The following is a 27,682-nucleotide window of genomic DNA, read 5'->3' on the forward strand; positions in this document are numbered from 1 at the left end:
ATGAGGGTCTCTTGCAAAGTGGTGGCCCTGGCGCTCTGCCTGGCGCTCCTGCTGCTCCTCTACCTCTTGGTGGCCAACGCCGACGAGCCGCCTTTGCCAGCGGCGGGAGAGAGCCCCTCGGGGCCCCTGGCCGCCGGGAACGACGTCGCTCCGCCGCTCCAGACTCGCTTCAGACCCGTCCAGCCGGCGGAGCCAGAGAAAGAAAAAGCGGTTCGGGTTTCCAAGCGGGAGCCACGTCCTCACCGAAAGGCAGGCAAACGCAGCGCGGGTCGATCCAGAGGGAAGTCAACGAGCCTTCGGTAAAGCTTTCCGAGTCAGTCGATCCCTTTCTTGCGGGTTGAGCCTCGGTGGATCGTGTCTTGATACAAAATGGGTCGGTCAGTCGCGATTTGGGAGAGGTGGGGCCTCATCCTTCTATCGGCTCTTGGGGTGGGAACCGGGTTTCTCCGAGAGGTACGCCCTGAGCCACGCTGGTAAACTCCTTGGGGTTTTTTTTTGGTTTTTTTTTTTTTTGCTTTGTGAGGAGGGGGAAAAAAAGTCATTGAAACTTTATCCGATTGCGGTTGGAATTCTTATTTGAGGGATTTTACTCCAAAATGCAGATTGGTGCCTTCCGTATACTTTCAAACATATGAAAGATGCATGGCACAAGTATGTTCACACGGATGCTAAACCGGCATGCAGCTTGCCATTTAGTAGGGTATTGTCCAACAACCATGTTTAATGTGTCATTTAATAATCAGGCTGTGGTGGTGGTGTGGGAAATGTAAATTTGTATGCATAATTTGTAAAGCTATTGATTGTATACAATGATGTTAGAACTATGAGAGAGAGTGTATGTGTGTGTATATATATACACACACTGAAAGGCCACATCTCTCTCTTTTTCTGGAACATACATATATTGCTCAGAAACCTATTGTTTTGTGAGGTGAACTCACAGCTGTATACAGGATGTTAAGCAGCCTTTAAAGATCCACTCAATCCCAATATAGTCTCTAGTTTTAAACCCATTGACAGGTAGGTGGGAAGAAAAATCAGTTGCCCAAACTGATTTCCTGAAAATGTTTCTGTATCAGCAACTGAAGTCGTCCATGCTTAATCCTTTGTTTCTGGAATGTTTATACTGTTCTCTGCTTACTATTGTTTCACTCTTAATGGTTTTCCTCTATAGAGATAACAAAGTTTTGAATTATTTCGAAAAGATGACATGCATTGGCTTCCTGTCCTGTATATTTGTTCCAATTAAATGCTTATAGTAATGTTCTTAACTGCTAGTTTACATATTGCTGAAAGCTATGTGGGAATTTGTCAGCAGTTCCACATTGGAGTTTTCTTGTGCCTACTCATTTGGAAAAAGAAATAAAGAACCATGGCTTAACACAATATTCGAACTAAATAGAGAGGCAGTTTGGTCAGATGATTAATGATCAAAATGATTAAATGATTAAGGCACCAGGCTAGAAACTAGGAGACTGAATTCTAGTCCTTAGATGTGAAAGCCAGTAGGGTGATACTGGGTCAGTCACTCTGTTAGCCCAGTTCACCTCACAGAGTTGCTTTTGTGGGGAAAGAAGAGGAAGGAGGAGTATTATGTATGTTCACTGCTTTCAATTATTTATAAAAAACAATAAAGGCAGGATATAAATAAAATTAATAATGTCCCTATTCCAGGTCCTTGGGAAGGACTTGACAGGAGGATAAAAATGCCAAATCCAGTTTAAACATCTGGGTGACTGCAACAAACCATAATATTAAAAACTGACACTTAAGTTCTAAATTTTATCAGATGCATGGAGGTTGAACTGGAAAAAGGGAAGAGAAGAGCAATAGACATGATGAGAAGCTTGGATGTTAAATCTTCGGGACAGTTGAAAGGACGAGGTGTTTAGCTTAAAGAAAAGGAGGCTAAAGAGAAGCATTATAGCAATTTTTCAAAAATCTGAAGGACTTTTTCAGGGAAGAGGGTGTAGATTTATTCTCTGTAGTGTCTTAGCATAAAGCATAGACCAGTTAGTGAGATGCAAGCTCAAAATGAGTAATTTTTGACTGTGAGATCTATGGAGCAGCGGGATAGGTGCATCCTGGAGTCATCCTGAATGCTCCATCATTGGAGTTTTTTAGGAAAAGGTTGTGTCAGGGTAATGATTTAAGAGCTGACCAGCTGCTGCAATGATATAATACTGGGAATGAGTCAGCAAGGTTTTTGGGCTAATATCACTTTAAGAGCCTGTAATAAGAAGAGGCCCTGTTGGGGCGTATCTCTCTCCGTGTGTGCTGCCGTGCTGTTTGTTTGAGGTCTGACTAAAGTATGTGTATGTATATATTCTTTGTAGATAAAACCATTATTTAAATATAAACCCGTTTACTGTATTTGCTCCTGGATTGTCTCACATAGTCACACTGTACGCATTTTGACAGGTTGGTTAGGCATTTCTCCAGGAAGATGTGAGGATTCCTGCAGTGGGTGGACTCAACCACCACGGTTCCACCTAAGAATGGTTTGAATCAGGATGATGGTGCCAAAGCAATTTTTAATTTTTTAAATTTTATTTAGTTATTAAATTTGTATGCCACCCATATCACTATCAAGTGACTCTGGGCAGCTTTGAGTACGATAAATAACAAAACAAATACAAGATTAAAACATTAAAAGTTAAAACATTAAAGCTAATATTAAAGTAAATAAAAAGAAGCAATGCATATTTGGGTGGAAGTGGGACCTTCTACCCATCTACTAGCCACCTCTAAAACTCCCCCTATCAGGGTCCCAAGCCAGTTTGCCAAGCCAGATTTTCTGCCTCTTTTGGAAGGTCAAGAGGGTGGGGGCAGATCTTACCTTGGGGGTCATGATATTCCAAAAGACAGGAGCCATGGCAGAAAAGGCTCTTCTGACCCCCGTCAACCACAATTCTTTGGCCAATGGGATCTAGAGCATGCCCCTTCTCCCAGAGTGAATGGGGTGGCCCAAGCCTATTGGGCTGAGACCTATGCCACAAAGGGCTCTAAAGGAAATAACCAACACCTTGAATTAAACCTGGAAGCAAACTGGGTAAAGCAATAACTTATTTTCCCCATGGAAATAATGCTAGCTAAAAAAATTGCCATTAGTTTATCCAGCTTAAAAGTCCACTTTTTTTCATCCAAATGTGGAGTGAAACTCACTTTTACGGTATAAAAGATCAGTCTTAAAAAGCAGCTCTTGATTTGTTCATTCTGAATGGTTCCACTGATTACCAAATGTCACGACAGGTGTGTGGCTTTACTGATGCTCATATGATAATAGGAGGTTGAATAATTAACCAAACAGTCAACATGCCTTTAATTTAGACATTAATTATAGCTTTTTATATAATGGCAATTAGAAAAACATACTGCAATTTATGCCTGTTATGCTACTTAAGAAAAATAGGGTAAGAATAAAATTGCTAGAAAATAATAGGCTTTTAATTTGGTAAAGTACAAATAATTGCTGCATGCTTTCTCTGGGTTGAAATAAATTGCTCTCTCACCCCCTTTCTAAATTAGGGTGACCTCATCTATCAAACAAAACCAGTCTGCCTTTGATTCATGGTTGCACAGAAATGTTCCGAATGAAAGAATGCTCCATTTTCTGAGATCTTATTCTTTATCCTATTAAAGCTCCAGGTTCCTAACTAGCCTTGTATCTGATTGAGAAGAAAGAATGTTTACTGTGACCACTAGTGAATCATGGATGGAATTCAAATGGCTGCATTAAAGCAGGATCATTTTCTGTTAGCTGCTGTGCCTCCTGAAGTCATTTTTCTTCAGAGCATATCTTAGATGATCAAGAACATTTCAGCCAATAGCAAATGAATACATTACTGTGGGGAGAAAAAAAAAACTCTGGCAGAAAGGACAAGTAAGGCTCCAACCTTACACTATAGTTAAGCTGACTTGAGGGTGGTGGAGGAGAAAGATATAGTGGAAGCCCTTTACGTGTGAAAAGATCAAGGCTCTGTTTGCTTCAGCTAAGCTGGTGGAGGTGGTTTCCCCTTCCCTTCTTCTCAGTCACTGAACTTTCCTACTGTGCTCCTGTCCAGTGCTCACTAGTTCTGATCCTGCTCAACTTTTTTGAACTGAGCCCAAATAAACTAGATGTCAGCGTCTCGGCGCTGACATAGAAAAGGGAGGATGAAGCTTGAACTTTTGCCTGCTAAATCCCTTTGAAGTTTCGATCTCCTTGGACATGAAGGGGGGGGGGGACATTCCTGTGAACTGACAGGAAAAGAAATCAAGAGAGTGACTTGGAAGATAGCCAATGAGAAGCAGAGAATTGGGGATCGGAAAGGGAGGGATTGGGGGGCAAAGGTCAGTACTGACCGTGCAGAGTCATGATCCGGTTGCTGTACTCGAATAAAGAGAAAATTTCCTTAAAGATTGGAAGTTTGGAAGGTCATTTATTTTGAGATAGCATCGAAGCTTGACACTAGATGCTCTCTTACAGAGTTGGGCTTCACGTAATGTAACAACCGGTTCGCCTAGTGCAGAACCGAAAATGTTAGTGCACGCTTTGCTCGCGCATACACCTTGCACGAGGCTTCAAACACACGGCGATTTCATGCATGTGGCTTCCATCACAATTTCTCAGGCAGCTGCGGTTAGTAGAGCGGGTAAGGCGCGGAAATCAGCTGGCCTGCGTGGGCAGGGCAAGCAAGCCAGAATGAGATATATAGGATGGGATAGCACCAGGATGGGTGGGCGAGCTCAGCCGGTAGGCGGAATTACCGGTACGGGCGAACCGGCCTGAACCGGCGGCAGCCCACCTCTGCTCTCATATGAACACAGACAGAACTCCTACCTTGCATGAACAGAATGTTAACTATGCCTCTGTCATCAGAAAGATATTGAAAAAAATGGCAGGGATTCGGCAGCATATCTGCTGGTCGAGCAGTTAGAACAAAGACAAAGTACGAGTGGGATAGAAGGACAAGACACTACCTTTTGCTTGCTGAATGTAGCAGAACTGGGGTGTGGTGTCTGTCACAAAACTGGTGTGAGGGAAAGTTGAATAGAATAGAAAGGAAAAAACAATGTAATTAAGAATCACTACTTTCAATGGAGGGCATTCCATATGCCACAATGGAATGTAACCTATGATGCAAATCAGCACTGTGTTTTAGTAATTCCAACTCAAAAGGTTTACAGCCTTCAGAAGGGAACTTCAGAAGAAAGACACTTTGCTTAAAATAATCTGTTTACTGCACGCATGTGGGAATGCATAGCAGTATTTCTCTTCATAGAACATTAATAGCCAGCTGAACATGGAGCATCTGTTGTTACCTTATTCAGGGATTTTGTGCTTTGAAGAAGCAATGTGCATACAGGAGATCTGTAATCTTTCCCTGTTGTAGGCTGAGATGGGTGGTGTACAGCGGTGGATTTCACATTATGTTACTACCGGTTCGCCGTGCACGTGAGTGCCTGGTTCGCTCATGTGCCGGCCTTCCGCGCATGCACCCAGCCTTCCATGCATGCGCCTGGCCTCAAAAACGTGCCTAAATAGGATGGCATAGAGCCGGGTTGGGTGCCCCCCCCCTGCGATTTCTGCTACTGGTTCGGGTGAACTGGTCCAAACCGGCTGAATACCACCTCTGGTGGTGTAGCGTATAGGACTCTTATACAGTCTTATCTCTCTTCCTTGCATAAAGGTAGTCATCGATTTAAAACTGGTCAAAATTACAATATATCTCCCAAAAAGTATTTAACATCTAGTTTTGGTGTTATAATGCATCGTCCCAGAGTCACATGACTGCATTTCAGGCACTTGGCAACCAGAGTGCATTTATGGCCATTTGTAGTGCCCCATGGTCACACAACTGTGATTTAATGACTTTTTCTGATAACCAATGTTTACTTCTGGTTTTTGGCCAAAACACCCCATAGTGAACAATGGGTTCACTCAGCGATTGCAGCATTCACTTACCAACTGCAGATTCATTTAATAATGGTGATTCACTTAACAATGATCACAAAAAGTGATCATAAAATTGCTTTATAACCACCACAACTTACAATCATAATGGATAGACTCCATTATGATTATAAGTCAAGGACTACCTTTATTGGAGAATTGCTTTGCTAGTCTTGCACTGAAAAATGAATATAAATAAGGGACGATCTTTTAAGGGATAAGAATTGATCTCTTAAAGTTTATTTTATCTGTTTTGTTTCCTGAAACTTACAATATTGCCTACAATGCCTAAATAAGTACATTGTTCTCTAGTGTTAGCCCTCTATCATTTTGTGTGTAGACATTTTTAACCCCAAATTATTTGGAGAACAACCATTTTTGCCTAATTTTCCACCAATTGAAATAATACCAAGAAAAATCCAGTATTTATTTCTATTTCATATGCAGGTTAAATATGCATATGTAATAATAGGCAGTCCATATTATGGCAGCTTGGAACATTAAACATCTACTGTGTTAATCATAGATTAACATAGATTACAAACTTGGACGATGAAAAAGAAGTTGCTAATCATTGCGTTCTGCCTTTCCTTGAAATTTCTGTGACTTTGCTTTACAAATTAACTGAGTCACCAGATTCTGATTGATAACATTCTTGGCTTTCTCAGGTCATTCATTTTCTGCAATTGTTATAATTGATAACAATTGTTCAAAGAAATATGCAAACAGTTCTATTCAAAATCTTTTAGAGTTTTAATGTTTTTTTCATATTAAAGGACATTGGTATGTAGATGTAATTCCCTGCTGTGAATTACACAGATACAGAATCATGTCACAGTTTCTTTCTAAGCTGCTGGCAGTATCCCTTTTGAATTAAAATGTTTGGTCAAGTTCTTTATTGGCCCCTTCAAACTTGTCCTTGTCCTGGCTCAAGGGTTCTTCAGAGAAATCAACAAAGTAATTAAACTGACTGTCTTAATTCCAATATAGTCCAAGTTTACGGATACTATACCATGTTTCCTGCTAGTCATTGAAGTTCCATGGGAAAAATAGGGACAGTTTAGGTTGAGGTAAATAGCCAATATTTACGGGTAGATAAACAAAATTTTAAGTCAAGCCATGGAAAAATTTGATAGTTTATGGTTGCATTGCATTTTTTCTTTTTGCTTAATCTATGAATCATTCCTTTGAAAGTTTTCATGTCTGAGGTGATGAAATATTTCACATTTGATCTTAAGCAGTTTGTTTACATACTGTATGCAAGTTATTCCTTGATGTTTTACTTATTAAGACATTAAATTTAATGGCACAGTTCTGGTAATTAGTTATAATTACTATTGATTTCATGGATGGTCCTTAAAGCCATAGTTTTTTTCTACTGGATTTTAGAGCTGATCCTGTTATAAAGGTTTTGAAAACTTTTTGTTTTCAAATCAAATGAGCATTTTAATTACCAGAGAAATATGGAACCAGCATTAAAAAATTAGAAAGAGTTAATGTTTGACAAAGTAGAAAATCAATCAATGGTTCTAAGGCTAGAGAGAATTATCAGCATTTCTCAGCTGTCTCTGAAACTATCAAAAGATTGGTGAAACGTTGATTATTTTGTAAAGGTAGGAGGGGAAAGCCTGTGATTTACTCCTTTGTGCTGTTATAAAGGCTAACAGCAGTGTAATATTGGTGGACAACGATTTGCACATAGTATGTTCAAATTTCAGGGCATGCTTAGTGGCAGTAAATGTAGTACAATACCCTGACTGTGCTGCTTAGAGCATCAGCTCAGCTCTGGGTAATTAGCGGCCTTAAAAGATTTTGGCTTTTTGCTGGTATTAACTGACTCAGTGTGGTATGTTTTCAAGGCACTTTGCCTATAAAATTTCTCACATCTGCTTTAAATTGGACTCTACATTTTGTTGCATAATCATCTTGGGAGATATCTAAAATTTCACTCCAATCTAGTTGAATTTTAGTTGTTTAGGCTGAGAATACTTACTGCTGTCTTCTGTGCAACCTTTCCTTTAAATCCTTGCCCACTGAGGCTACTAGGTAATTGCAGCTTGACAGATCACATTTATCAGAATGTTGATCATTTTGAAATATGGGTGCTCTTGAGCTAAAAAAAATTAGCTAGTTAACTATTTTCATTTCCTAAACCAGGGGTGTCAAACTCAAGGCCTGGGGGCCGGATTTGGCTCATGGGGTGCTTAGATCTGGCTCATGGGATGCTTAGATCTGGCCCATGGGACTGCCCTGGAAACAGCGAAGGACTGGCCTGCAGTGCCTCTACCAGTGAAAATGGAGCTTGTTGCAGCCGAAAACGGAGCTCAGGAGCCTGTTTTCTCTGGCAGAGCACTCAGGCCACCACAGGCACCTCAGCATGAACCTCAGCATGGCCAGGCGTGCTTCCACTCTTCCACTTTATTTTCTAGCAGCACAATGAGTTTGTCCTTGGTGCAGATGTAGGAGGGATCCACCTAAAGCAGGAACACAAGCATGGTACTTTTTCTGCATATCGCCAGATAAGACTTATCCACTTCCACGAATCCCCCAAAGATTGTGCAGCTCCAGCCAGCTTCTCTCTTCACACATTCTCTTGTATAGACACTAATGAAAAAGGACCAATAATTATCAGATGAAATTCAATTTCTCTTGCATTTCGCTTGCAGTGTCCTGCTTACTTACCAGAAACCCTACTGTGCAAATTATCTCAGCATATTAGTAGTTAGGGCTCCTGAAGAAGAAATGCTTTCATTTGATAGTTGTATTGTATACCTCTTGTACCTAGGATTTGTAATAACCTGATACTTTACTTAAAAGTCTAAAAGTTTTACATTTAAAGAAATCATTTGAGGAAATAATGGGTTTGATAACAATATACAAACAATTGGCTATTAAGTTGCTGCTTAATATTAGGCCTACCTGCAATACATCTCAGCTTTTCCACAATCGGTGAATGAGGAAGCATTCTTTGTGTGACTCATACTTTGTGTGACTCAGTCCTAGTTGAATTAAGATGGGGTGTTCCTGTCTCATAAACATCCTTCTGGGGTTTGGTGTGGCAGCCGCCGCAAGCTAGAACATGAGATGTTTGCTGCAATCCCTGATGACTTTTAGAAGCTAGAAGATATCTGAGTGGGTGCCAGAAATAGGTATGAGAACTGCTGCTGTTGTACCTTCCCCCGGTGCAGAATAGCAACCCTTGAGAGTGTTTGATCTTACTATAGTAATGGCAATCATAGGCACAGTGACTCAGTGGCTTGACGCTGGAGTTGGTCTCAGCTTTGGTGGTTCGAGCCCAAGCACTGCATAGCAGAGTGAACTCTTGTCCTCCGCTTCAGGTCCTGTCTATCTCAACAGTTCAAAAGCATGTTCTATATAAGTAGATAGATAGGTACCACTTCGGTCGGGAGGCAAGCTGGTGCTCTGTGCAGATAGTCAGATTTCTGATGGCTCTGAACCTTCCCAGTTGTGCTGCCCAATTGTGAGGCAACTCCTGGATGGAGGGTCCTTGGGTGATGCTGCAGGAAGAGCTGCATGTATTTCTCTTTGATGTGAAGCCAGTTTGCCTTCCTGTAGCACACCTTGGAGAGCACACAAACATTTCCTATAACAGGGATGGTACCTTGACTTGTCAAACTACTACTCTGCAATAGGATTGTGGTCTCCTGGCTACTGTAACAATGCCCTACGGTAATAATAATAGTGGCAATGGGGTTCCACAGATTAATGCTGTTATACTTTACTCAGCCACCCCTGGTGTTGAGCTATGAAGCAACTTGGGAATTTATCCCCATCATAATAACCATGGGTTTGTCCCATGACATCATGGCCGCAACGCATATGGGTAATCACACATTAGGCCTTGTTTTTGTCTCAGAACAGATGGCACCCAATTGGAGAATGGTGGAAATTAACACCTGCCTTTTGTCATAGGCAGATGTTCTTTGACTGCTGTTGGGATGAATAGAGCTATGGATCTCTACAGGAAGGATGGACCTATTTGACCACCAAAGGGAATATAAGTCTGTTGGAGTGGCATAAAAGCGTCAGTAACAAAAGGAATAAAACAAATGCATTTAAATAGATATATAGAAATATTCCATAGTTCAATTTTCCTGTATTTTCAAAGATAAAAAATTGAGACCCTTGGGGAGTAAAACAAAGATTTTCTCTTGATTTTTTTTTTCAGGCTGTTTCTCTCCCCACCTCCTCCCCTTCCCATCCCAGGAGAGTAGTTTCTCCTGAGTGAACATAAATTGAATTTTGCTATGCCTATGCTTAGGATTGTAGTTTCAATTATGTGTAACAAAAACAGTGCAAAAGTGTAAATATATTTTCATGGTGCGATTGGCATTGGTTTCAAAATAAGCACGATCAACATAGACTAGAAGTTATCTGGAGCTGTTTTTAGCAGATAAGTGCTGCTTTGCCAGGCTTTGAAGTGATTGGAACTTGATAGGAATCAAGCTGAGGATGACTGAAAGTCATCTAAGCTTCTGGGAAAGGAAAACTATTCTATTAAAGTTGGTCTTTTGCCAGAGAGACCATAGGAGATCCTGGCAACAGTGAATCTGCTTGGGGGCTTGAATAGTTGTATAGCCTTTCCCAGAGCAGAAGGAAGACTGTTTTCTGCAATTGTTTTTCCAGGCCTTCACATAGCATTGTTTGAAGTGCTTAATGCTTGCATTGCATAGGCTTGCAGTTGTATTGTCCTTCTTAAGGGATGTCATGTAATAGAGGCACTTGTCAAATCCTTATTTTTAATCTTCATCCAGCCATTGAGAATTTGTCTCTGCCACCCTATGATCTGTCCATACCATCCTGTCCTCTCCAAACAATCTGTATAAATTCTGCTTATGAGATCTAATGAAGTGAGTCTCAAAGCTTCAGTAAAATGTTCTTCTTTTTGCAATTTTGCTGAGTACAGGTGTCTAGCTATCTCAAATAGAAGCAAACAAAGAAACTAGCAGTCTGCTCCCTAGTCGTGTTGATTCAGAAGCTCTTACCAAGGTCCATGCCATTTGTGCTTTTGCCAAAAGCTGCCACCATTACTGTGATGGGGAGCTACCCTGTTTTCCCAAAAATAAGACATCCCCTGATAATAAGCCCAATTGGGCTTTTGAGCGCATGCACTAAAATAAGTCTCCCCCCGAAAATCCCTTCCCAAAAATATTTAAACGCCAAGCTGGGAATCAGGTAAGATGGCAAGAAGAACCCCATCTTGCTCCACATGCCCCAAAATAATAAGACCTCCCGAAAATATGACCAAGCGCTTATTTCAGGGTTCAAAAAAATATAAGATGGGGTCTTATTTTCAGGGAAACACGGTAATAGCAACTTATGTGTATGTGTATCTATTCACGGCACAGGGATAATTGTTGTGGTTTGCATTACCTCTATTTCTTTTTATGACTTCTTTTATAAAAAAAATTTTTTTGGTTACGTTTGTCTTTTTAAAAATTAGCTAAATCTAAAACTTAATAAATGTAAATATTAGGTATTTATTTGGCTAAGGTCACCATGAAAGGTTTACTGAGACAATAAAAACATAGTGTACCAAGAATGTTTGTGAATCTCTGCTTTAAATCCAGATTGTTGCCTGGAAATTACTAATCCGGAAATTGCAAGTTAATTGACCAGGAATATCTATTTCTCTACTTATCTGAATGTATTCCCTCCACTATCTTCAAAGACTGAGGTCGATAACAAAAACACTCAAAAGTACATTTGAAATACTTCATGAACTCAGTTTAGAATTTGAGTTAAAAAAAATTAAAACTGCAACTGATCTTAGATTCTCCAAGTGTATCAACACTTGATGCTGCTCCCTAATGCTAGATATAAATTCCAAGGTTGAATTTTTTGTGTGTTTTGCAATATATAATTCTTAGGAGCATTTATAACATTGAAATTATATTAAATTACAGCAAACCAGTAGCTAGGTTGCAAAAGGCAGACAAATTTTTAAAAAACCAAAAAGTCTTTGCTTGGAATGAAGAATGATCTAAATGATCATTCATCCTGGAATAAAAGTCCCAGAAAAGAAGGTGGCTACTACAAAGAAGATTCTCTCCCTGATATTGAGATAGCTGAATTTGCAAGATCTTATGGATATGGTTTGATGTCTGGACTTGGGAATCTGTGAGTGTAGCAGAGCCTGTGCAATGGCTATATTGCATTGATGTTGGGGGTTTTGTTTTGTTTTGAATGCTAATTACACATGTATTGATTGATTGATTGGTTGGTTGGTTGATTGGTTCGATTTATATGCCGCCCTTCTCCGGAGACTCAGGGCGGCTTACAATGCGTTAAGCAATAGCCTTCTTACTTTTGTATATACCTGCTTAGTAGGGCTTTCGCCCCGCCCCCCCCGCCCCCCCCCAGTGGTGTTCTTTTTTATACAAAGTCAGCTTATTGCCCCCACAATTCGGGTCCCCATTTTACCTACCTCGGAAGGATGGAAGGCTGAGTCAACCTTGAGCCTGGTGAGATTTGAACTCGCAGTAATTGCAGGCAGCTGGCAGCTAAGTGCTACTTAACAGGACTTTAGTCCGCTGCACCACCAAGGCTCTTGTATTGTTGTTTTACTATCATATTTTTAATATGGTGTTTTTAATTGTTGCTAGCTGCCCAGATTCTTGAAATGGGCAGCTGTAGTTAGTCATTAAAATAAATACTTCCAGAGTTACACACCTGAAGTGTGGACAATTGGGAAATCTAAGTTTTTGATCTGTTTTGACAAACTGGACTGAATAGTAATTGATGAGCTGGTGGCAAGTTTTTAAGTTTTATTCATTCATTCATTCAATTTCTATAGGCGGCCATCTCTGGGCGGCTTACAATTCTAAATTATAAACCAATTAAAATACAGGTAGTCCTCAACTTACAACCATTCTGTTAGTGACCATTCAAAGTTACAGTGGCGCTAAAAAAAGTGACTTACGACTGCTTTTCATACATTGCCATTTACAGCAATAGCACTTAGACTTCTATACCACTGTACAGTGCTTTATAGCCTTCTCTAAGTGGTCTACTGAGTTAGCATATTGCCCACAACAATCTGGGTCCTCAGTTTACCAGCCTCGGAAGAATGGAAGGCTGAATCAACCTTGAGCTGGTCAGAATTGAACTGCTGAATTGCTGGAAGCCGGCAGTCAGCAGAGGTAGCCTGCAGTACTGCATTCTAACCACTGTGCCACCATGGCTCTTTGTAACTTTCCCAGCAGGCTTCCAACAAGCAAAGTCAAGGGGGGAAGCCAGATTCGCTTAACGACTGCATGATTCACTTAACTGCAGTGATTCGCTTAACAACAGTGGCAGAAAAGGTTGTAAAATGGGACCAAACTTACTTAATGCAGCCTTGTTTAGCAACAGAAATGTTGGGCTTAGTTATGGTCATAAGTTGAGGGCTCATCTTCTTCCTAGCATTATTCTCTCTCTATGGCAGGGTCCACTTGTTGGCAAAGCCATCTCTATTTGGCTAGATCCAGGGTGTTTTCAGGGGTGACGCCCCCCACATTTTATGTCTTCGTTGATGCGATCATCTGCCATGTCTTGGATCTGCCATGGGGCCACCAGCCATCAGGGTCCAGACACATGGCCATAAGCCTAAGACTACTTATAATTAATAAAACAGTAAAAACTTCCAGGAAATACAGCTGAAATAATTTATCAAGTAACAGTAAAGCCAATTTCCCTATAGTTAAGATTAGTGTAATGGAGCCTCTGTTCTTCCGCTGCTGATCATTACTTAGGATTGGGTTGGCATCCAAGACACCCTGATGTTTCCAAGAATCCAAGGCTAGGTGTCATCTTCTGCATAAAATTAGTGTTCCTGGTTAAAGGGTCATTAGCACACTACACTTTTAGGGGTTTTCATACTTTAACAGGAATGCATAGGCAACGGCCACGTCATTGTTGCATTTTTGGTATAGAGCCGTGATGGCGAACCTATGGCACACGTGCCACAGGTGGCACGCGGAGCCATATTAGTGGGCACGCCAGCTCAGCTCTGGGGCGCATGCGCGTGCCGGCCAGCTGATTTTCGGGCCTTCTGGGCCCACCAGAAGTAGGGAAACAAGCTGTTTCCTGCCTCTGGAGGGCCAGGGGGCGGGGTGGGGAAGGCCTGTTTTTCTTTCTTACCTGGCTCCAGATCCTCTCTGTGTATCTGGGAAGGGCGAAAACAGCCTTTCCCACTCCCTTGGAGGCCCTACGGAGGCTGAAAGGGCCCATTTCCTGGCTCCCGGTGGGACAGGAAGTGATGGTTTTTCCTGTACCCAGCCTCCATAGATTCCTAGAGAGGCTCCTAGAGACTCCTAGAGAGGCTCCTAGAGACTCCTAGAGAGGCTCCTAGAGACTCCTAGAGAGGTTCTGGAGGCTGGGGACAGCAAAAAATGTCACTTCCTGTCCCACCGAGAGTTGGGAAATGGGCCCTTTCAGCCTCCATAGGGCCTCCAAGGGAGTGGGAAAGGCTGTTTTCGCCCTTCCCAGATACACAGAGAGGATCTGGAACCAGGTAAGAAAGAAAAACGGGCCGACCAGGCCATCGTGTGCCAGGAGCGGGGGGGGAGGGGTGGAGGGGGTTGCGCACGCATGCGCGTGGGCACCTGCGCGCGTGACCCTCCCCCCGCCCCCCCCCCCTCCTGGCACGCGATGGCAAAAAGGTTAGCCATCACTAGTATAGAGCTTGATTTACTGACACAATTAAGAACAAGCCTAAAAGAAGTGGGCAAAAGACATAATAGTCAGAAGGGGGAAAGAAAGAGCATACAAACCAGAAGCAACCAATTATACACTTTAATAATTCAGTAGGCTTTTCACTAATTGGCTGGAAAGTAAATACTATTTGCATAAATGCCTTGTGCCATTATTTATCCATTGCAAAAATAGAGGTTTAATTAAGACAAAAGCCTATGGACTTTTAAGCAATTAATTAAATATATTGCATTGCTGAACTAGTGAGGTGCTGAAATCTAATGTCCCTTAAGGCACAAGTAGATTTATGCTGCAATATGGAACAGCAGTTATTGCTAGACATTTTAGTTTCTTGGTGAAAAAAATATGGGCACTTTTTACCAATGAAATAATCTGAACACCATTGGTATTTTACACTACAGGAGCCAGGATTCTGTGCTGAGAGCCATGTTTTCAGATTAATAACATTCTAAATAAACCATTTCTATCTGCATGTCAATTCTGGGCATTTTAGAAGACCTTTGAATTTGTGGTCAACATGGTGTTAAACAGGGAGCTGCATTTATTGCTAAGCGGTTATATCAATAATTCAGGCTTATACGAAAAGGCAGAATGATTAAAATCTGTGGGTGGGTGGGAAACCATTTAAGTAACTTTGCCTGTAGAACAGTGAGGCCTTTGGCATGTTTGGAAATGTATCTCCACAATTAGCATGGCTGCTGGTGTGATGTTAGAGCCATTTTCATGTCTCACTTGTGATTGTTTTCTGAAACAACTGAAACTATCCAGATTTTACTTGATAGCAGTAATTTTTGTTGCCTCTGCTATGTGGAATTCCCTCCATATAAAAACACCCCAAGTAAATTTGATAGAAAGCAATTGAGGAAGATCTTATCTTAACCACATGTTGGTTCAGTCACCTAATGAAAATAAGTGGTGGCAACCTCTTCTAATATATATTTCTTTAATCATGGTACCTCTAAAATGTTGATTATGATTCATGTACATTTTTAAACAATTATTTTTAGGAGACCAAAGGACCAAAAGCATTCTGCAGCCCAGTTTTCTTCGGTGCAATGGATGCATCTTGCAGTTGTAGCATGTGGTGACCGGCTGCTAGAAACTCTCAACATGCTGAAATCAGCAGTTCTCTTTAGCAACAAGAAGCTCAAATTTCATATTTTTGCCGAGGATTCCCTGAAGCCAGAGTTTGAGAAGAAAGTGAGTCTCTTTCAGTGATTTCTTTGTTTAAAAACAACCGCTAAGCCTCAGATTTGTTTAAAAGGTTACAGATTCTCCTAGAAAGCTCTGTCAGCCGTGAGTTAATGGTGGTTGAACTTCTGCTCCTAAGCTCTCAGTAAAGCTCAGCCTTAGTACATGATATTAGTTAAAGATGTTTGAATAGCATTTCTGCTCCCCAAAAGGCACCCTCCCTGTAATGCTAATTCTCCCTTTCCTTCTTGTGCTTTGCAGTTAGAGGAATGGCCTACCTCGTTCTCAAAGAAGTTTGAATACAATGTCTACCCAATCTCCTTCTCAGTTGGAAATGCTGAAGAGTGGAGAAAATTATTCAAGCCATGTGCTGCTCAACGCCTCTTTCTTCCGGTAAGGTACTCAAAATGTCATATGTGAAGCGCAAAAGACATAAGAGGTTTTGTTGGTCTTAAAGTTAGAAACCTGAATGCAAAGTGGTATTATGGTCCTTTTGCCCCCAGTTCCTTTATTGCCCTGTTGTATCTTTTCAGAACAAGGAAATCAAGATCCTAGTTCCATATCTTTGTTCAGCTGAATACAGTATAGTAACAAAGAGATGTAACACATAACATCTAATTTGTCTCAGCCAACAAGAAAAAGATAGGGATTGATTGGTTTCATGCTTCATTGGTTTTATTTCAAGATTTGTATTATGAGGATAGGTCAGAAGGATATCAAGTAGATGAAAATATGATTTACTGACTTTGTGGTTGATTGCAGTCTAAATTGAATTGCCCAGTTTAGGTTACCATTCTGAAGATCCAATGTTTCCTGGATATAGGTTCCCAATATCTATCATTCTCATGCCTGCTGGGAAAGATGGAATTTATGGACTAACACATATTGGAATTATTGGGAATATTCACTATATCTGTTCCCTCCCACAGCATAGTTAAGAAACCTTGTAATCAAGATATGAGACTGATGGAGAGCCAGGGACAACAGTAGAATGCATTGGAAAAGAAACTGATGCAGTGTGGACAGTACATATTTGTTGAACTGGTTCTGATTCTGGTTCAAATTACCTATGATTAATTATAGCTGGAAGATTGTATTGTGAGTAGCACCCAATTAGAGAAGGGCCTTGGTAATAGTTGGGATTGTGGGAAGGAGAAATTTAGCTTATTCCTCCACAGCTTCATGTCTGAAGACAATCCATTCTCTGCAGATGCTGCTGCTTCTTGGGCAAATTCTCCAGAGATGCTAGTGGGGGATTTCCTCTGTGCATATATCAAGCTGCAAGAAGGGTTTTCCCATCAAGTCTCAGCAGGAGGAAATTAATTCACCTCTGTGCTTTCTGCTATTCTGGTAATTACCCAACTCGATCCATTGAAACTATGAGCATTTATAATCAATGAAGCACATAGTGTCTTCTTTGGGGCATTCTTTGGCTTTTTCAATTATCCAGTGTGCATCAGCAATAATGACTTATATTTCTCGGCCTTTTCTAAACACAGCTTGTACATCTGGTGTCTCTTTTTCCATGCAGAGCTCTAATCTGTATTGGATAATCCCAAGTATTATTTTGCTAGCGTGTCAGATTAAGGATATTGTATGATAGCTTAGTTGCACTCTGTTAAGTCAGTCCCCCCCCCCTCTCTCTCTCTCTCTCTGTCATATTGGAATGTAGATTGACCTCTTTCAGTCTCTCAGCCACTGTATCATTCTCTAAATTTGCTGGCATAGCTTGCTTAGAAACTTTACTGATTCTTCTGCTGCTGCTTGTCATGTTTCAGTGGGTATTCCCATCAATTCCTGTAGCCTTGGTGATCACTGGAGTGCAGATTTAATTTCATCTTCTGTACTAGAAGTTCTCATAAGTAGGAAATATCATCTAAGTTACTGTTGTACAATATTTCAGAATATTCCTTCCATTTTGGTTTGCTCTCCTTTGAATCGATCATTATCTATCAATTGGTCTCTTTTGATATCATTTCCAAGATTGGAACTTGCTTCTGGACTCACAGACTTTTAAAAATATTTTCCTTGTTTTTCTATGTCTGCTTCCACCTTCAATGCATTTACTGATGTTGTAATACTGCTTCTTGTCTCTTCTAACAGTTCTCTGAAACCCCTTAAGATTCTGAGATGTTTGTTTTTCTTGGCTTTCACTTCTCTTCTTGCCAATTTCTATGGTTTGTTCTGACATTCAGTTTGCTTTATGTTTCCCAATTTTAGGCAATCCTTTTTCATAATCATCTTTAACAACTTCTTTTAAGTTCACTCCATTCTTCCTCTGGTTCTGTTAAGGGCAAACCACTTCTGAAAAAAGTTCCCATGAAAACTGCAGGGATTTGTCCAGACAGTTTCCAAGAACTGGACATTGCTGAACAGACAAAAAAAAAAAAGTATTACAATAAATAATGTTTATTTCTGTTAGGTAGAGCATCGCTCACATTCAAAATAGTGTGGCTCTTAGGGTTCCATGACCCAAACATTCTCATCTGTTCTGTACAATAGAATATATATGTCTATGAAATTTGTCCACTTTAAGAATGAGTTTGTTTCCTTTAGTTAAGTCAGTCTGTTAGCCTCGTGTGCCTACCTCAAGGCAAACTAAGATTGAATAAGATGGAACACTCAGTTTCATATTGCAGCTATTTTCACTTTTGCATCCAGAATCAGAATCAGAACAGAGCTGGAAAGGACGTTGGAGATCTTCTAATCCAGTCCCTTGCTCAAGCAGGAGACTTTATACAGAGCCTTGGTGGCGCAGCAGACTAAAGTGCTGTTAAAAAGCACCAGCTGCCTGCAATTACTGCAAGTTCAAATCTCACCAGGCTCAAGGTTGACTCAGCCTTCCATCCTTTCGAGGTAGGTAAAATGAGGACCCGGTTTGTGGGGGCAATAAGCTGACTTTGTATAAAAAAGAATACCACTTGGGGGGCCCCCGAAAGCCCTACTAAGCAGGTATATACAAAAGTAAGAAGGCTATTGCTTAACACATTGTAATCCGCCCTGAGTCTCCGGAGAAGGATGGCATATAAATTGAACCAATAAATAAATAAATAAACAATAAATAAATACCATGGCTATCCAGCGATAAAGAGATCTGTCCTATCCAGGTTTGTCCCTCTGATAAATTTTTCAGTATTTTTACTTTAAAAAAAGAAAAAAAAAGAACATAGAACAAACCTAGTTTTATACACATGTGCACTCTGTGAGAAGTTTACTCATCCTACCTAACTTTTCAGATCTAATACTTTGGTGAAATTGCACTAGCTCTTCCTAGGTATTATCTTGAGAGAGTAATAGAAGTGTTTATGCAATAAGGTTAGAAAGTGACAACTGTCATTCTCAGCAGGAGATATTTTCTCCAAGAACCGAAGCATCCAGCTGCTGCTTCAATTTTTTTGTCATGATACTATTTAGGGGCTTGCCACTTTTTATTTCAGCGTGCTGCTCCTTTTCAGTTAATAAGACTCACAGTTCATGCTGTCACCCCTGTATAGAGTTTAATAAAGTGCTGTTCATATTCTGACACAGATAATATGTTAGCTTCTTGCTGACTCGCAACACAATCTGCTTTTTGTTTTGGAACTCTTCAGCACTTCTGCTTATTTATTAGTGGCAGTTTTATAATGTACTTTAGCCAAAAAGGCTGCTAGAGTGACTAATGTATAATCACTAATACAAGACAGTCTGTGCCTTGGTTTCATTCCCATCTCCCTTTTTAACTTCTTTGCAATATGGAATAAAAAGAAAAGGAGGGATGGGAGAGAAGCAAAATTAAATGTATTTTTCATGTTATGGGGCAGGCAAGCATTGATGACTAGATTTCAGAGAAAAGGTGTGGAAGGAGGCTTTTGATTTGGATTTTGTCTTAGGTTTTTAAGGCAAAATAGGAATCTTAAGCTCAACGGAGGCTTCACATACTGATACTTTCTGGAAAGAATGGAAAAAACTCTCAGTACAGGTAGTCCTCGACTTACAACAGTTCATTTAGTGACCGTTCAAAGTTACAACGGCACTGAAAAAAGTGACTACTGTTGCAGCATTCCCATGGTCATGTGATCAAAATGCAGACGCTGGACAACTGACTCACATTTATGACTTTTGCAACCTTCTGACAAGCAAAGTCAATGGGGAAACCAGATTCACTTAACAACCGCATTATTAACTTAACTGTGGTGATTCACTTAACAACAAAAAATTTGGGTTCAGTTATGGTCATAAGTTGAGGACTACCTGTAGGTGGCACATTAAACCTAGTGAATACTTATGTTAAAGACATAAAAGGGTTACATTTTGATTAAGTGAGAGGAATCTGAAGAAGTCCTAGAATTACTTAGTAGAATATCAGGCTCTGTAAACATCTTGTTTCAATTAATCACTTTATGCAAACCAATGAAAGATACACCCTAAAATAATAATTTGGTTCAATTTATTTTGATTATTTAACCTGTCACTTTTAGTAATAAGAGTATGCTCACATAACTACCCAAGAAAGGATATGTATTTTAAAAAATGGGATGTTGATACTTCAAGACTGGATGTTTGTTTGTTTGTTCAATTTCTATGGATGCCCATCTCTGTCCATGACTCTTAGAGGCTTACAATTCAGTTGATTCAGACTTTGCTTTTAAGAGTTTTCTTTATTGCCTGTATTCCATGTCTCGTGGTCAGGGAGATGGGTAGTTTCTAAATTGAATAACTAAAACAGATAAATAAAATGTATTTTTAAAAACATGGCAGCTAAGCTTTTACATCTGAATACATTCCATTGCTATTACCAGCCTAAAGATATACCTTGTTTTATGTATTATATTTTAGTTTACCCATAGTACAAAAAAGAAGGAACATAGATGGGGTTCTATCCCCAACCTTCTATTTGCAAATTAGGGTAGCAATATTTAGGAGGTTTTTCCAAACATGAGTTTGCAGAGGTGGAACTTTACTGTGGTGGTCCATTCATGGTATAGTGCCTGCAAATTTACCGTATTTTTCGGTGTATAAGACACACCGGAGTATAAGACGCACCTTAATTTTGGGGGAGGAAAACAAGGAAAAAATTTTACCTCTGCCTACCAGCATTTAAGGTGGCGCCGCCCTCCTCTTCCTCCTGCAAGCGAGAGGTGCAGGGACTACTCGCTTTCCCCCAAAGAGACCCCTAGCATGGTCTGGGGGGAGGGACAGAGCACAGCCTGAGGAACAACCCTCCCTCTTCAGGACAGTGTGTGTGGGGGGGGCGAAATCTGCCCAGCAGCTTTGGGGAACAAGGCGGGTGCCACAATTTGCGGCTGGTCACCCCTCTGGCCGCACTGACTTCACTCCCCAGCAATGTGAGGAGCTGAGGGTTGTTCCTCAGGCTGTGCCCCGACCCAGATCCCTGCCGCCTGGAACTGGCCGAAAATGGCCGAAGGGTGTGGGCCGGCGGGTGGGTGGGGCTACATTCAGCGTATAAGACGCACCCAGATTTTCACCCCCTTTTTGGGGGTAAAAAGGTGCGTCTTATACACCGAAAAATACAGTAATCAGAGAGTTGTTTAGGAATGAAGACAATTAAAGTGAGGGTTTTTTTGGTAAAATTAGAGGGGAGATAAACTAAGGAAGAGGCACTGTGCAAAGCCTCAAATCTACTCTGCTGTGTTGTATAAAATTATTGAAATTAGGGATAGATTTATAAAGAACATGATGGCCACAAGAGGGCATATGGCAAACAAGAATTAACAATCTGATTATAATTCATTCATTTGATACACTGTTATCAATATAATTAGTGAGCCAGTGTCTTCCATGACAATTCTTTCCAGCAGTTCAAGCTGGGCAAGAGCTACAGCTCAATCACAGAACACTCTATATGTATGCTGAAAGTTTGGAATTCGGTTTTTGATCTCATTTGTTATAGGAAGGAAGATATCTGCAACAACATCATATTCTAATAAATCCATCTTCCCCAACCTGGTGCCTTCAGGTGGGCCAAAGATGAGTGATCACCATCTCCAGATGATATAATTCATCAGGTCTGGAGACCACTAGGTTCGGGAAAGTTATGATTTACTAACATATGGATAAGGCAGAGAGTTTAAAAGTCGAATGTGATCGTTGTATCAAAAAGTCAAAAGGAAGAAACAAATTGAGAAAGACAAGATGGAGTGCAGATATAATTGTTTCTGTCTGAACAAGAGGATATAATAGGATCTTGAAGTCTGTCCAGCAATCTGTGCTGTACTGTATTTTTCGGAGTATAAGACGCACCTTTTTCCCCCCAAAAAAGAGGGTGAAAATCTGGCTGCGTCTTATACTCCGAATGTAGCCCTGCCCAGCCTTTCAAACTGAGATTTCAGAGGCTGAAAAAAAGCATCAGAAACAAAGCTTCAGAAAAGAAGCCCTCAAACAGAGCTTCAGAGGCTTTTTTTCTGAAGCTCTGTTTCGGAGGCTTTCAGAGGCAGGAAAAAAGTTTTCCCTGAAACAGAGTTTCAGAAGTTTCAGAGGCAGAAAAAAAAGCAAGGCACAGAATTCACAACCAAAAAACTTGTTGCTAAAATTCTGAGAACAGCTGATTGGGGGTATTCTGGGAAGCTGATCCACCTGCCAATCAGCTTTTTTCTTATTTTCCTCCCCAAAAACTAAGGGGTGTCTTATACTCCGGTGCATCTTATACTCCGAAAAATACAATAGGTTGTTCCATTATAAAACTATAAAACCCTGGGTGAATTAACCATGATTGGCTTTCTTCCATTCCTGTTGGAGTGGAATGGGTTGTAAGGAAAAGTTTGTAGACTGTGTGCTTTCAAAAACTCTCTACTGCCTGATATGGCTTAAGACTTGAACAGATAAAACTTGATTCATCTCTGAGCCCTCTAAACAAGGCAAAAACAGGAGGCTTGGCAATTAAGAAGGGAAGACATTGCTTGCCATTCAAAGGGGAATTGGATTTTTCTCTGAAGCAAGCAATGGATTCCTCTTCCAGGTTAATAATTTATCAATTCTATATCTATTTTCCTTGTAACTCTGGTGTTGGGAAGTAACTTCCTTAACAATAAAAAGAAAAGAAAGCTGATGCATTTTTCTTTTTTGGGGGGAGGGGAAGTGCAAACTACTGAGCAGCGTCTGACCTCCCCTCTCCCATTCCTCTTGCCTTTGTTCCTGTCTACTTGACCCTGAAGCATTGTGCCAGAACCTCTTTATTTGAACAGAAAGGCAAGTGATTGCCTTGTGATTGGTATATATCCATTTGTGAGTCTTTTAATATATTTATTTTTGTTTTCCTGCATATATGGCTTTCTCAACCATCTGGGCTTTTTCCAAAGATGATTTTGAAGGATGTGGATTCCCTTCTGTATGTGGACACAGATGTCTTATTCCTGCGACCCATTGATGACATTTGGAGCTTTCTGAGAACTTTTAATGCCACCCAGTTGGCTGCAATGGCACCGGAACACGAAATACCAAAGATTGGCTGGTATAGTCGTTTTGCTCGCCACCCATACTATGGAACCACTGGGGTGAATTCTGGTGTCATGCTAATGAATTTAACCCGAATAAGAAATACCCAATTCAAGGTAAGGAGATCATTTTTTTATTTTGGGAAGAATAACTTTGTTGGGGTAGAGTTGTTTTTTACTCCATTTCTTGTTAGTTGTGCAAAACTTTGACAGATTATGGAGTTTAGTTTCTTTCTGTACAGATGGCATTGATATGATGAAAACGTAACATGGACTATGTTTTTTTTTTTTTTTTGAGAAATGTCCACCATGTAGATCAATAAGTACTCAAACTGGTTCTAAGAGATAGTGAAAGAACAGTTATTTCGGCAGAAGATTTAGACTTAGAAGACTTAGAGCAGTGATTCTCTACCTGTGGGTCGGGACCCCTTTGGGGGTCGAATGACCCTTTCACAGGGGTCGCCTAAGACCATCGGAAAACACATATTTTCAATGGTCTTATGAATAATTTTATTGTTGGGGGTCACCACAACATGAGGAACTGTATTAAAGGGTCGCAGCATTAGGAAGGTTGAGAACCACAGACTTAGAGGCACTGCTGCCACCAAACCAAACAGTGATGCAATTTGTTAAAATGCTCTCAATTGTGCCTCTGTAAAAGTGCATGAACTGTAGGCCTTCAAATGCTTCTACACAAAGGATTGACACACTAAAAATGCTATCAGTGTAGCCAGTCTTTCAGGTACCCTTTGGATATGTTAGACTTCAGCACCCATAATCCTTAACCATCACACCCAGTGGGGGAAGAGTGATTGAATATTTGTCAGGCAGAATACTAAGGTAGATTTCTTGTTTGGCATCTTGTTGAAAGCAACTTTTTTCATACTGTTTGGTCACTGAACCCAGCTAGAAGGTGCACCATGGCTATAGCTTCCTCCTGCTATGTTTGTAAATTTGTGGTTACAATTACTTTATCAAATCATTTATTTCTCTATTTCAGAACAACTTGATACCAACAGGCTTGAAATGGGAAGAGATGTTGTACCCGTTATACCAAAAGTATAAAAATTATATTACGTGGGGAGACCAGGACTTGCTAAATATTATTTTTTACTTCAATCCAGGTGCATACTTTATAAGTATATAGGATATTGTAATATAATGATAGCACTATTTTAACTTTGAGTATATAATAATAATTTTAAAAAATTGAGACTCTCCAAGTACGAGTGTTGCTTTATTGTCCCTTTATGCCATAATATATTTCTATATCTTTTTCCAATCATTAGAAGTCTCTACCTTTTGAAAATTCTACTAATTATCTTTTCTTAAAAACCATAATACTGATTGGAGCAACCAGGAAAAAATCAGAATTATATATATTTGTATTCATCATTTATATGATCTTGTTATAAAAAAAAAATTCTGATTTCTTTGCATGTCTTGTATTTAAAGCCAATGCCTAGACATCATTCTATTCTTGGATAATAGAGTAGTGTGATGCCTAGAGGTGAAGATGCTCGCCTGCCACTCTGAAGGCTGAGAGTTCAATTCTATGTAGTGGCAGATGTCTCTGTCCTAGAGCAGAAAGAAAAAATATCTTTTGCAAAGACCACGTGGCATCAGGAAGGGCATCCGGCCAGTAAATGCTCAGCTCCATTTAGTCCCCCTCCCCTCCCCCAAAAAATTACGACCCTGTAAGGGAGTTACAGGGTTGTAAAAAAAGTCATTCTACTCTTGGCTAATATTTTTTTCTCTATTTTATGTATTTTTATTTTCCTTCCTTTTAGAATGTCTCTACCTCTTTCCCTGTCAGTGGAATTATCGACCCGATCACTGCATGTATGGCAGTAACTGCAAAGGAGCAGAAGAAGAAGGCATTTCAATTCTGCATGGAAATCGAGGTGTCTATCATGATGATAAACAACCTACTTTCAAAGCACTCTATGAAGTGATACGTGATGTAAGTGATGTTTTGCCAAATCACAATTTCTTGCATAAAATAAGGCTGCAATATATAGTATCAGTAATGTGTTTTATTGTTACAAGAATCCCGGAATGTAGAGCAACCTAAGAGATTCTAACTTATTCAGAATTTCCAATGAATGTTATACTTGAATGGATGCTTGAAATTAGGTCCTCCTGCTCCTATTATAGAACTCCATCCATGATACCATATCTGTCCTCAGGGACTTTGGCAATGTTCTTGATGCAAGACATATAAAACACAACTTCTTCATCCAGATTCAGAATCAAGAGTCCCAATTCAGTTTATCCCAATGTTCAAGTCAAAAAAAATTGAAGGTGGTACTTTTCTGGACTAATGCTAAGACTAATTAAATATGTGGTGGGAAAAAAGGACAAAGAGTTGGATGATAACGATACCCAGTAGATCGGATTAAGTAATATAGAAAGTTACTAAAGACGAGGATGAGGAGATGTAATAAATGAGAGTCATTCTATGTGTTTTCTATTGGTGCCAAGTAGGAGAAGATGATGACACATATAAGTATCAACTATGAACCAACCATTTAAGGTTGCTGACTACATTTTTGTATCTTTCTTCTTTAGTTTTCCTTCGAAGACAATCTCTTCCAATCAATGTACTATCCTCTCCAGTCCAAGTTCCTCAATACTGTACACACTTTATGTGGGCGAATTCCACAGGTTTTTCTGAAACAAATTGAGAGAACCATGAAGAAGGTCTATGAAAAACATGTGATTGTCAATATTGGAGCCAATTTCAGATTATAATCGTAGCAATATATTTTAATGGAGCTTTTGTCACCCATCATATCCCACCCTGGGGCTGTGAACTGAAAGTTCTGTGCTGGTTTTTGCTACAGTTCTGTAAACAGGTACCTGGGAGTAAGATTCATGAAGCTTAGTAAGACATTTCTGACTAGACATGTATAAGATTGCATTGAGTCAGTTATTGCTTAAGCAAAATGACAAGGCTTATTTTTAATTATAATAATGACCATTCCATTATTTAGCTTGATGGGGGTTATAGCAATGGTTTAAATTCTGGGAAAAAGAAAAGAAAAATACTGTTGTAGGTAAGATGAGGAACATAAATATTTGGAAACTTAAGACAAATACAAGGAGAATTTCTCTGTAATTCTGTGAGAAGGCTCTTACAGATATTTCTTGTGCTGGAAAATAACTGCTGAGAATACGTAATGATATAACTTAGTTTTTACAATGGCAGAGGGATGGATTCTGTAGTTCATCATTCAGTGCATGTTGTTGCTTTGAAACTTTGCTCTTTGATGTTAGTAACTTTGGATTTTGGCATTTCCATACTATCAATTCTCTTCAAACCTAGAGTAGAAGATACCTTTGGGTTTTTTTGTCCCTCCCTTTTCACCAATTCACAGTGAGTATCCACTTTTGGTACCATATAGTTGTCTTTGAGTTGAACTTAGTCCATTCAGCTATTTCAGCACAGGAAATTAGCCTTCCTCTCTGCTTCCATTCATGGCACTTGATTCACCAACTTCCCTTTAGGGCACCATTGAAAATGTCTTTGTCCTGCCTCTAGACCTTCTGCAGGTTAACTCTCTTTTGTTGCATCATGGTCTTGATTGCCAAACTGACATCAAGACTATAATTTGAACCTCATACTTTTAGACGGTTTCCAGCAGATTGCAATTGGTCACAGTTCATGTGCCATTTCACTGAGGAACATCTACCTCTTTGGTATTTTAGGGACCATTATAATTATTAAATCATATGGGGATTCTGTTTCAGCAAATCTAACTGTGCCCCAACTATTTTAACCAGAAGGATTGTCAGCCTTGCTACCTTGACACTTGAGGATAGTGAGGTGAAGGTTAATTTCTTCTCTTTGCTAAGGTTTACATGATGAAAACAGCAACTATTGTTGGTGTTATTTCTTTAAAGCTTGGTGGAAGGACTGTATGTAATAAACCAAGTAGATTCTTGTCTGAAAAAAATGTTTTAACTAGTTATTAAGGTGATATTCTTTGCTTTGCATGATGTAACATAGAGTTGTCTTTATCATCTCACCAAGTATTAATATATCCATTTTGTTGTCTGCTATCTTTGCTACACCTGATTAAGACAACTATTCTTCCGAACATCTTTATCCATTTCTGAGTTAAAATGCAGAACACTTTACAGGAATATATTTTTGTCATTTTACATACAGAATTTGAGGAACAGACTTTTCACATAGAGTTGTATACTATGTTCTAGATAGCTCTTTTCTGTCTGAAATATTTATGTAGTAATATTTTTCATTATATTACTCTGAAGCAGCTTTTGAGCTGTTTCCTTCTTTACATTTTTGCAAATGTGTCCTAAAATGTAGGACAGAATTTACTACAAAATCTCACTTTGGTAAGAAGAATTTGATGTTAGTTAGTGTGGCCTGCAATCTGGCCTG

The 27,682-nt window shown here is 39.9% G+C and overlaps 1 protein-coding gene across 1 annotated transcript; it reads left to right on the forward strand.

Annotated features, from left to right (window-relative positions):
- Positions 1-26,063, forward strand: GXYLT2 (glucoside xylosyltransferase 2). Its single transcript, XM_070933561.1, has 7 exons — positions 1-299; positions 15,658-15,850; positions 16,103-16,234; positions 23,137-23,388; positions 24,272-24,395; positions 25,062-25,234; positions 25,843-26,063. The coding sequence occupies exons 1-7, from the start codon at positions 1-3 to the stop codon at positions 26,023-26,025; spliced, it is 1,356 nt and encodes a 451-aa protein (XP_070789662.1). The 3' UTR covers positions 26,026-26,063.
- Positions 26,064-27,682: the final 1,619 nt, after the last annotated feature.

Source organism: Pituophis catenifer, unplaced genomic scaffold (assembly GCF_029215685.1).
Source record: "Pituophis catenifer annectens isolate HBS135680 unplaced genomic scaffold, rPitCat1.0.hap2 SCAF_2, whole genome shotgun sequence".
Classification (NCBI taxonomy): domain Eukaryota; kingdom Metazoa; phylum Chordata; class Lepidosauria; order Squamata; family Colubridae; genus Pituophis; species Pituophis catenifer.

What these genes read in the sequence shown, in the direction of transcription:
- GXYLT2 (XM_070933561.1), top strand. Translation starts at nt 1, where the DNA reads ATGAGGGTCTCTTGCAAAGTGGTGGCCCTGGCGCTCTGCCTGGCGCTC. An exon ending in CTCAACGCCTCTTTCTTCCG is followed by an intron (nt 16,235 to 23,136) that starts GTAAGGTACTCA and finishes CTTTTTCCAAAG; the next exon opens with ATGATTTTGAAGGATGTGGA. An exon ending in TATTTTTTACTTCAATCCAG is followed by an intron (nt 24,396 to 25,061) that starts GTGCATACTTTA and finishes CCTTCCTTTTAG; the next exon opens with AATGTCTCTACCTCTTTCCC.